General features: G+C 33.9%; 1 protein-coding gene across 1 annotated transcript; it reads left to right on the top strand.

The window, feature by feature from the left end:
- Window positions 1-4,903: 4,903 nt before the first annotated feature.
- On the top strand, window positions 4,904-5,795 carry LOC133185742 (complement C1q-like protein 4). Its single transcript, XM_061321042.1, has 2 exons — window positions 4,904-5,048; window positions 5,407-5,795. Exon 2 carries the CDS (start codon window positions 5,409-5,411, stop codon window positions 5,793-5,795), a length of 387 nt encoding a protein of 128 aa, XP_061177026.1. The 5' UTR covers window positions 4,904-5,048; window positions 5,407-5,408.
- The last annotated feature ends 6,594 nt before the right edge of the window (window positions 5,796-12,389 follow it).

Genomic DNA, 12,389 nt, shown 5'->3' with positions numbered 1-12,389 from the left:
AATATTAACAACATGGAAGGAGAAACTTCAGAAGTAATGTGTTGTAATATATTTGAGTAGTGCTGTAAATTAGATCTGGATACTTAAAAACTCCAAGGAGCTGTTAGAAAATAAAGAAAAACCCACAAAATGTTACAAAAATGAATAACATCAAAACGTACAACTTTTCAACATACAACCATTCCCCACGATATATTAAAGTCTAGGTTTTTTTAGTTCATAGACAGCTGCTTTTTCAATATAAATGGAACTCGTAAATTTATTTACCTTATAGTTGGTCCTTTGAAAAATTTTAGAAAACATTCTGTTTTACATACAAGTACTCTGAAGTTGACATTAAAAACATGCTTGAGTTTCTGATTGGCAATATCTTGGTAGTTTTTGGAGATCAAGTCCTCCAACACTCTATCGGAATTCCAATGGGTACATGTACCAATTGCACCCCGTTATCAATAGACCTTTTTTTGTATTCATATGAAGCAGAATTTATTCAAAAATGTATACATGATGAGAAGAATGAAACACTTGCTGTGACCTTCAACTCGACATTTAGATAATTATCAATTAGCAAATGGGTATTTCTATCCATATGTCGACCCTAAATATCTTAGTGAACTTGAAATAAAATATACTACAGAGTCTGACACATCTGTTTCATATTTGGATATTTTTTCTATCATAAACTTTCCTTTATTTATGCAGCAATACAATACCATAATCACCTATACATGGAGTTTCCCGGGTATGTCTCCCATATGATTCGATACGCAAGAGTATGCTCTAAGTACGAATAATTTCTAAAATGAGGCAAACTACTGAGAAACAAGCTGATGAAACAAGGATATAAACAGTCTAGTTTAAAGTCAACATTTCGCAATATTATATTATATGGTCGATACAATGACTTTTTTAGCAAATACTATCTATTAAATCGAATGCTGACTAACTTTTTTCATACTAATTGTTAGGCCATTATTTACACACAGAATTGTCGATGGATTTTTCTGTTGCCTGATCATTCAAGGAGCACAGGTCTGACCAGTCGACAGGGAATACTTACTCCTCAATGGCACCTGATCCCATCTCTGATGTTTTGACAGGTCTGTGTTTGATCAGCTCCCAATTTGTATTATTTCAATGGACTTTTGAGCCTGATTACCGTTTGTTATATCTATATTTCATTACAGTTATTAATTATCATAGGTTAATTCAATAACAAATAATACAAATTTCCCTACAAGATCAATATTCCTGCGTAGCACCAGAATCCTTGATCCAGTGTAAATACACCCTTTCTTATGACAGCTTTGTACTCTGTCTCCTAGATACCCAAAAGCAGAGAAGATGATTTTCAAAGAATTAATGTATTTTTTCTACATAATCACTGGAGGCCAACTTTAACACCAAAACACCTGTCCTAGGGGTTATTTCAAAATTTTTGAAGAGGCATCCTTGTCCTTATGACAATGCACTTACATGTAGTTTATCTACTAAATACCCATAAGCAGAGAATATTTTTCACAGAATTAATGCATATTCACTATATCATCAATTATACATATTGTCCTACATGTAACACTAGAGCCCCTGATTAAGGGGTCATGAATTAAACATTTTTTAATAGGCATCCCTGCTCATCATAACCATGTACTTAGTTTGTCTATTGAATATACAGAGGAACAGAAGAAACATTTTTCAAGAATTAATGCATTTTTATCATATGATCAATAAAGTCTCTCCCTAAGCCCAGAACCCCTCTGCCATGAATTTCACAATTTAGATAGACGGCGCAATGCTTATTACAATCATGCTAAGAGCTTGACTGCTTTATGTCCAGGACTAAAGAAGATTCAATGATTGCATTTATTTTCATGGTTTTAATCCCACCCCTCGCGTCTTTAGGTGGTAGGGGCCAACCAGCAATATTTTGCTTTATGCAAAAATTGGTTGAAATTGGTTCAGCTGTTCCAGAGAAGAAACTGAAAATATTCAAAAGTTTGTAATAGACAAACGACGACGAACAAAACAGGTAACAATAGATCCAAAAGGGATTCAGGTGACTTAAATGTCACAAAATTGACAAATTACAAGATATTTGTTTGGTTCGAGTGGGGAGAACAGCAAGAGAATGAGGAAAAAGATTTGTGCATCAAGCTTACCCGCCTTTGAGTAATCAGAAAATACATGAAGGTAAGTTGAATGTTAAAGGAAATAAATGATGATTTTATTGTATAAATATAACTCATATTTCTTAGCTCTCCTGCCAGAAAACAGACCCACGTAGAAATGAAAAATGTCATTTATTTCAATAAATGATGAAAAGTAGTAAAACATAGTTAACAATACAAAAATGGGTGAAAGCAAAGGGGGGGGGGGGGGGCTCAAACACAGATGAAATATAATTCAAGTTGAGATTTTGTATTAGATTTAATTCTGAGCTTTTAGAAATACATGTACGAGTAAATATAAACATTGTATATGTAAATATTTATTTTCGAGGAATGTAGCAACACAACATTAACATGTCTTTTTATTCGTACAGTGAGTAAAAGAAAAATTCATTTTGCATGACAAATAAGAGATATTTTGTGTGTGTGTGTGTGTTTTTGTTTTGATTGACCTCTCTTATAAATATATAAAATGTAAAGTTAAAAAATGATCACCTATTCATCATAAACAAATTCTCTTTATAGTTTTTATGTCATGATACACTAAGTCAGTCAAGTGCTAAATATTTCAACTGCTTTCAAAACTTTAACGACACAATACTGACGAAAATCATTGATATTAATTCGTTTCAATGTTTTAAGGAAGGATAATTTAGTGCATTATAATGCTTCGTAATTTTTTATATAAAATTTATCCACAAGAGGGTTTGGAACAAAAGATCTGATGATGACTAGAAGAATATTTTACAGGATAGTTTTCCATACTCATTTCAATATATAGTGATATTGATCGACTTCATGCAAACAATACAGCATATTAATTATTTTAGGTTAAGTTTACATTTTTTGTGTAAGGAAATTATGAGTCTCCGTCAAAGCAAGCGATATTAAAGTTTAAAAAAATCGATTTTAAGCTTTTGTTACTCTTGTCTGTGTTTTTTTTCTAGTTGGGCGACGCGGATTTTTAGTACCTGGTTCTTAATTTGTGTCACTGTGTCATTACTATATTAAGTAATAATATTTCATTGATCTCAGTGACAGCTTATCTCAATGAATCTATACTATAACTAAAACTGTATTCTCACTCTTATTCCTTTGGATTTATGTACTATAGTATTAAATGTAGAGCCTTTCACTTAAATCATGAACAAGCTCCTAATACATTAGTTCATTGATTACTGAATTAGGCATAATTCTTTGGTGTTTTTGAAACCTCTAATGTTCTCACACTTTGGTACACTAGTACAACAGGATAGAAAATGAATTATAATTTTTATTTAGATTTATGTTTGTTACTTCAATGTCATACAGCTTATGGAAATTATGATTTCCAGACACATTCAACGAATGTTTTGATCGTTGTTGGTCATTTCATATTTAAGATATAAAATAATATACCTCCAACCGAGACTGGTTATACAAAGATAACTTTTCATTCTGATCGTAAATACACGTGTAACTGAATTGTGTTTGCAAATGCACACAATTGGATAAAGATTCATACTATTTGAAGACCAAATAACATAACATAAAAATTGTTCACAAAGTTAAAAAAGAAATGTAAAGATAATTACTAGTCGTCTAGCGATAAGCAGAGATTTAAGTGTAAATCTTTTGAAAACTTTATACTCTTATTAATGGGATATTAGCATGACAAATTACACGCAACAAAGCTAATGTTTCTTTTAAACGAACATGGAAACATATAAAAAGACCTTTGACTGCAATATGACTGTCTCATTTACTTGACCAAGTATTGGCAATCATGTATATGTAAGTTTTAACAAATTGTATGCTATTAACTATAACAAAATCTTTTCTTATTCCTTTAAATATCGTAGCTTTTAAGACCAGGGTTCTTGCTTAGCTCCACTTTAATAGTGTTATTGATATGCCATATTTTATAATGCTATACTATGTACTGAGATAAAAGTACACAATCCGTATAAAGTGTTTTAGAACAATTAAAATCTGTTCTGGTGATTTCCCAAAAGTTGGATTTCCTTAGATATGAATAACTTTCAAGTTTTAAAATAGGTGAGCGCAATTCTGGTAAGGCTTATTATAGCTTTCAAAGCAAAACTATTCTTGGATTATGGAATCTTAAAATTTCTTGAAATTCTTTCATGAAAATATATTCCAGATTGAGTTGAGTTTGTTTAACTCATGATAATTTTTTTTCGTCTAAAAGGAAGATAATAAAACTATTCTTAAATATCAAATTATTTTTTTATCAAAGATGTACGATGAATTCTATATGTACTGGGTATCTGATTTCACATATCTAAAGTCATTGACGCTTTAATTATGTATGACATGCAGGCTATTGAAAAACAAGTTAATGATGAGTTGATGATGAATGGGTAAATAAAAGCATTTTTAAAGTAAACATTTTCATAATCTATAGTCGATATAATGACGTATTTGCAAATTAATTCTGTCATTAGGTGAATGTTGACTGATGTCTTTCAAATAAGTTGTTAGGCCATATTTTTTTTTTACTAAAATGACTACGGATTCCTCTTTTTATCGATCATGACAAAGGGCACACGGCGTATCTTTCAAGACGACAGGGAATGCATACTTCTCCATTGCACCTGATCCCATTTCTGTTTTCGGAGGCCTGTGTTTGCCTTGACAATTGGTGTCGTTTCATTCGACTTTTGTATACTGTTCCTTATATTCATATTGATCGCATTAGGATAAGAAAATATGGTTAATATTTTTCAACTTCTTTGAATAGGATTTTCCACCCCAAGGCGGCACTTCTTGTTGTAGCTTTACTTGCTGCTGTTCGTGCAAATGGAACAATAAACGGTATCAAAAACGAAAGCATATTGAATCAGCTGTTAGGGCGTGCCACAAGAAGCCTTTATGAAGGTATTGTATGTGTTCTGCTTTGTACTGTTACACAAGCTGAAACTATCAATATTTATTTCTTCAGCATTTATTTTCACAGAACATTATTTCGTGCATGCAAGGTCATATTTTCCTTGTGAAGGTATTGTATTTGTACTGCTTACTCCCGTTACGTGGGAAAACACGCTGAAGGTCTCCATAATCATTTCTTTCGCATTTATTTTTCACAGAACATAATTTTATGCAATTAAGTTCATAAATTTATGCAATTTAACTGCCATCCTCATTGAAACTTCTGAACGTATAAACAGTGTAAATAAATTCCATATCATTATACATTCAGAGATTCACGTTCTAATCATTTCACTTTGTTTAACAGGAATGGTAGCTTTTCAAGCAAAATTAACAAAAAATCAAAGGAGTCTCTCAGGCAATTCCATTATTATTTTTACAACAACAACTCTGAACGCAGGACACGCCTATAGTCCTCTCACAGGAATATTTACAGCACCTGAAGATGGTATCTACGTCTTCTCGTGGAACGTTCTCGCACATGCTGGGAACGTTTTTCACACAGAGATTGTTCTCAATGGTAATGCTGTTGCTCAAAACCATGCTGATGGCAGGAGTGGCAGTCCGCACTATGCATCCGGATCATCGACAGCTGTGATTGGGATGAGGACGAACGATCAAGTTTGGATTAGGGCCAAAGGACACGGAGAGTCTGCTGCTGGTGACTGGTCCTCATTCTCCGGCTTCAAATTGTAATTAATGAGCCATCTAAAAATGGATGACAATCTGGAAAAATAAATCAAATTGTTATGTCCACTTGTTTTTACTTATATGTTACTTACAAACAGACAACAGAGAGTCTGTCTCAACTGTTTCATATTTAAATGTTTAACTGAAAAGAGACGTTAATGGCAAACTAACAGCTAAACTATATGACAAACGGATGACTTCAGCTTTACCATCGTCTACTTGTGTGCTTTCTCCTTATAGGCATCTGACACTACCTCTAGTGTTTTCGGTTGTTTTTGGCCTGTTCATAATTTGTTTTCTATGCTAAATGAAAAAGGTGAAGATAACAAACAGTGATCGATCTAAAAAAAAATATTTATAAACAATATAAATCTGTGAAGAGGGCATAAAACACGGATAAAACATGGACCCTTGGAAATTCAAGAGGTGAGAACAGGTGCCAAGGACTAAGCATCCCCTGTTGACAGGTCTCACCATAAATGGAATGAAACTTCGCATATCAACATAATAAATATTTTTACATATAATAATGTGCTGATCTTGAATTTCTTAGCTATAATATAACAGAGATTGACAATGTCCTCCACCTTTTCGAAGAATTTTCATGGTTTGATAATTATTTACTTTATCCACTGAGCATTTGCCATCCTTATGCAAGAATTTGTAAAAGTGGTTAAAATATCAGAATGGTGGCCTACAGAAATATTTTTATACAACTTTATAGTTTTTATTTTCATTTTCATTGGCATAAAATTATTTGATGCCAACGTGCCTTTAATTTTGAATTTCGAATATTTCAAAACTCTGTTGTTTGGTTACGATTTAACTCTACAACGCAATACGCTTGACGCAAAGGAAAGTGGATTACTAAAAATATAAAGGATTCTTTTAAGAAAACTTTTATAAATCTGGAATTTTTTCCATCTGCAAGTGTCCGTTAATTATAATTGTAATACTTTATTATCATAAACAAATATTATTTTTGTGTCTCTGTCTTTAGCTTTTATACATGGAAGGCACATAAAGGCGATTTCTATTTCCAAGTCCTTATTGAAATTTTTCAATAAAATTTGTCAAAACACATATCCGTCTAACAATTAAATGTACAACTACCTGCTAATCCATTCAAAATCTTAATCTTAAAAGCTATTTAATATCAAATCAGAACTGAATGGATAGTCTATTACTTGAATTATTGAATTATCTAATATAACAGTACTTTTGGATCAACCCTTGTAAAAAACTTTTCTTTCCATTCCTTACATTGTAAAATACGTAATGTTTCATCTAGTAAGGTTGTGGGTTTAAAAGGGCTATAGAAAGACAAAGTTTTTGTAAAAGTGCAAAATTTATGCATTTCTTCTCTGGAACATTTAGGGTTGATGCTATCTGGTACCGCTTGCAGGGATGGCTGGCAGGAGTTATCTCTCCATAAGTGCGTACGAGTTATCTCGCATTACAACGGTGATAACCATGAATTTGTACCCTTATTAAAAAGTTCCACATCAATCGTTCTCTAGAAAGATTAATGTGTATTTAATATGTAAAACGTAATAATTAAGAGAGAGAGAGAGAAATTTATGTTTTCTAATTGCTGATCTTAAGATCTTGCGAAGTTGGGGGTGGTAAGGGGGAAGGGGTGGGTCGTCACAATAATTTTAACATTAATGATTATAAAATCGTCACAATAATTTTAACATTAATGATAATAAAATGGAAACAGATGTGTTTAACACAGCTGTGACCCCCCCCCCCCCCAAACATATGCATGACGAAGTTTATTTACTTAAATATTTAATTGTTGTATTTATTTATTTATTTACAATGTATTTAATTCATAAATTTTGGCTTCTAAAGGAATTTCTCTTTGGTTTTGCCTCCAAACTTTTTAATTAATATTGCCTAGAGAGCACAACCCTGGATCAATGGAGAGCCGCGATTCCCAGACCAATAAATATCTACCCCCCCCCCCCCCCCCTCACACACACACCTCCCTACACATACAGCGAGAGAGAGAGAAACCCGCCTAATGCAAGATATGCAATTTTATGAACGGGATGCGTCTTGATATAAACAGCATTACAAAAAATGCTCATAGTTTAATGGTATAATTCTCTGTATAATATTCTTATTTTAGAATTTATGGATTTTTGCTGCTGCAAGCAAAACACTTTTCATTCTAACTGCTTAATATTTTTCAGTGAATAATTCTTCATTTCATTTCTTTTTTTAATGCTTTGGCACCATTAAACAGTATCAAATGCATATAAAAAAAAACTAGAGACATTTAGACAAAAATATCGGTTTATTTCCTATCATTCGATATATTGGTGGTAAGGAGTGCTTGTGATTACACAGATTTAGCTCATGCTTCAACTATTATTAAAGTTTATCTAAATTTGGCACTCTGAGAAATGTGGCCAAACATGAGAGGATTGTTATAAGAAATTAGGACATAGCTGAGCAATCAACCCCTCATGCATTCTATTGAAATTAAAACAAAACATTAAGATTAAACAGAAAAAAAGAATCGAGAACTGGATTATTTTGAGGGTAATTTTATTCTAAATATGCAAAAAAAAAAAAACCCACAAAAAAAGGAGAAGACATTTACACCACATGATACAAAAATAAAGCACTCTACCTCTAACAGGTACCAGATAATGATGCTATCTACCTCTAACAGGTACCAGATTACAGGACAACCTACCTCTAACAGGTACCTGATTTCAAAGCTACCTACCTCTAACAGGTACCAGATAATGATGCTACCTACCTCTAACAGGTACCATATTACAGGACAACCTACCTCTAACAGGTACCGGATTTCAAAGCTACCTACCTCTAACAGGTACCAGATTTCAAAGCTACCTACCTCTAACAGGTACCAGATTTCAAAGCTACCTACCTCTAACAGGTACCAGATTTTAAAGCTACCTACCTCTAACAGGTACCAGATTACAGGACTACCTACCTCTAGCAGGTACCAGATTTCTAAGTTACCTACCTCTAACAGGTACCAGATATCAAAACTACCTACCTCTAACAGGTACCAGATTTCTAAGTTACCTACCTCTAACAGGTACCAGATATCAAAACTACCTACCTCTAACAGGTACCAGATTTCAAAGTTACCTACCTCTAACAGGTACCAGATTTCAAAGCTACCTACCTCTAACAGGTACAAAATTACAGGACAACCTACCTCCAACAGGTACCAGATTTCTAAGTTACCTACCTCTAACAGGTACCAGATTTCAAAGCTACCTACCTCTTACAGGTACCAGATTTTAAAGCTACCTACCTCTAACAGGTACCAGATTTTAAAGCTACCTACCTCTAATAGGTACCAGATTTCAAAGCTACCTACCTGTAACAGGTACCAGATTTTGAAGCTACCTACCTCTAACAGGTACCAGATTACAAGACTTCCTACCTCTAGCAGGTACCAGATTTCTAAGTTACATACCTTTAACAGGTACCAGATATCAATACTACCTACCTCTAACAGGTACCAGATTTCAAAGTTACCTACCTCTAACAGGTACCAGATTTCAAAGCTACCTACCTCTAACAGGTACAAAATTACAGGACAACCTACCTCCAACAGGTACCAGATTTCTAAGTGACCTACCTCTAACAGGTACCAGATTTCAAAGCTACCTACCTCTAACAGGTACCAGATTTTAAAGCTACCTACCTCTAACAGGTACCAGAGTTCAAAGCTACCTACCTCTTACAGGTACCAGATTTCAAAGCTACCTACCTCTAACAGGTACAAAATTACAGGACAACCTACCTCCAACAGGTACCAGATTTCTAAGTGACCTACCTCTAACAGGTACCAGATTTCAAAGCTACCTACCTGTAACAGGTACCAGATTTTAAAGCTACCTACCTCTGACAGGTACCAGATTACAAGACTACCTACCTCTAGCAGGTACCAGATTTCTAAGTGACCTACCTCTAACAGGTACCAGATATCAAAACTACCTACCTCTAACAGGTACTAGATTTCAAAGTTACCTACCTCTAACAGGTACCAGATTTCAAAGCTACTTACCTCTAACAGGTACAAAATTACAGGACAACCTACCTCTAAAAGGTACCAGATTTCAAAGCTACCTACCTCTAACAGGTACCAGATTTCAAATACCTACCTCTAACAGGTACCAGATTTCAAAGCTACCTACCTCTAACAGGTACCAGATTTCAAAGCTACCTACCTCTAACAGGTACCAGATTTCAAAGCTACCTACCTCTAACAGGTACCAGATTTCAAAGCTACCTACCTCTAACAGGTACCAGATTTTAAAGCTACCTACCTCTAACAGGTACCAGATTACAGAACTACCTACCTCTAGCAGGTACCAGATTTCTAAGTTACCTACCTCTAACAGGTACCAGATATCAAAACTACCTACCTCTAACAGGTACCAGATTTCAAAGTTACCTACCTCTAACAGGTACCAGATTTCAAAGCTACCTACCTCTAACAGGTACAAAATTACAGGACAACCTACCTCCAACAGGTACCAGATTTCTAAGTTACCTACCTCCAACAGGTACCAGATTTCAAAGCTACCTACCTCTAACAGGTACCAGATTTCAAAGCTACCTACCTCTTACAGGTACCAGATTTCAAAGCTACCTACCTCTAACAGGTACCAGATTTCAAAGCTACCTACCTCTAACAGGTACCAGATTTTAAAGCTACCTACCTCTAACAGGTACCAGATTACAAGACTGCTTACCTCTAGCAGGTACCAGATTTCTAAGTTACCTACCTCTAACAGGTACCAGATATCAAAACTACCTACCTTTAACAGGTACCAGATTATAATGTACATACTTCTATGCAGCACTTTATTATGAAGCTACCTGAAGTTATTTATCACATACAGGTACCAGATTATGAATCACCTACCTAAGATTTATTAAATTGTGAATTACTCTTCCTGTAACAAGTTCCAGAGTTTTACTTACATGTTACTATGCCAAGAGCCATAATACAGAAAAATTGAGATCACAGGAAAAATTCAATTTTTTGAAAAGATTGATCAAGATTATAGAGTGTAATTAAAATATATATCAGCGACAGATAAGGAAATCATTTGAATCTTGTACAGCAAGCAAAAATATGGTTTTCACAGTTATAATCCAGTTCCTTTACTTGTTGCTGTTATTTGAACGTTAAAGTCTCTAGTAAAACACAATTTTAATTGATTTTAATAATAATTAAACATAACAAAGCAATTTAATTGGATGATTTTTGGTATTACAATTTAGTTCCTGAATAATTTAATTTTTTCATACTTATTTCGTTTCGCTATTATTCTGTTAATTAGTGGCTCAGATTTGACTTGAAACAACTAAATTGAAATGACTCAATGGAATTTCTTGGATATTGCATCAATAGCGTAATTATTGGACACATTTTTATATATTGAAAAATATTAACGCACGCTATCTACAGTACATCTTTCAAAATGATGTGCGAGGTGCACTTGCCATTAATTGTGCTTTTTATCATTGTGAAAAAAAAGTTTACTAACAGGTCGCCAGTCTATGTTAGGAAAAACTATGCATGAAATAAACGTAAAATGTGAAATGTTTTGTTATAACAAGCTGTACATATCCGCCGTATAAATAGTCATCTACGTGGCCATGTCTATATTTAGAGATAACTCTTCATGCTCGTGGGTATTTAAGGAGGCTCTAAATACTGCTCACTGAAGAGTTCTAAATCTATGGTAGTGTTTTATGTAGTTAGAGTGATCTGCTCTTTGATGAGCAAAGGAATACGTGGAAATCTACAGTAAATGATACGAGGTAGATTATTGTATTCTTAACATTATATTAGACCAAGATAAAGTAATTAGAAACATTATTTCCATGTATTTTCCCAGTGTAAGTAGACAACAGTAATTTCTGTTCATTTGTCCTTTATTGTCTTTGAACATTTTTTCTGGAGAAATATGACAGGTACCCTATGTTGAAAATAAACTAGATAAACTCAGTATATAAACCTTTATATAAATAATATTTCTCAAAGTCAAAAAAACTTTTTCTTTTGTGTTTAGAGCTTCCTTAAATGTCTTTCTCGATTTAGGGAATAATCGAGAGTTTCTGCAACACCCTCTTTCATTAAAATTCTCCAAGCCATCTGTGAGAATATTCTCTACTCCTTGATATTTATAATACAAACTAAGTGCATAGTTATGATAAGCAAGGGTACCTCTTCCAAAATTGTGAAATATATGGCCTCTGGATCAGGGTTTCCGGTATTAAGGTTTGGGCTCTATTGATTATTTGGTGGCTCTGTTGATTATTTAGTGGCTCTATTGATTATACATGTATAGTAAATCTCTTTCTCTGCTCCTGTGCATCTAGGGTCAAACAAAGTGCAAAGTTGTATTGAGTAACGGTGTTTTGCAAAGATCTGTGAAATTCTTGGCCACTGGGTCAAGCGTTATATAGTGCTAGACAGGGCTGTGACGGTCAGGGACGTAGCATCGTTTTTAAAAGTGGGGGGGGGGAGGGAGCAGCCAAAGAAAAAAATTCAACCAACATGAAAAAGCTTGACAAGAAAAAAAAAAA

The sequence above is a fragment of the Saccostrea echinata genome, unplaced genomic scaffold, assembly GCF_033153115.1.
Source record: "Saccostrea echinata isolate AGI-Se365-2 ecotype Australia unplaced genomic scaffold, CSIRO_AGI_Sech_v1 ptg000012l, whole genome shotgun sequence".
Lineage (NCBI taxonomy): Eukaryota > Metazoa > Mollusca > Bivalvia > Ostreida > Ostreidae > Saccostrea > Saccostrea echinata.
The sequence above is the reverse complement of the archived record's forward strand: the minus strand, read 5'-3'. Positions and strand labels throughout refer to the sequence as shown.

Excerpts from the sequence above, each read along its gene's own strand:
- LOC133185742 (XM_061321042.1), top strand. The coding sequence starts at position 5,409 with ATGGTAGCTTTTCAAGCAAAATTAACAAAAAATCAAAGGAGTCTCTCA.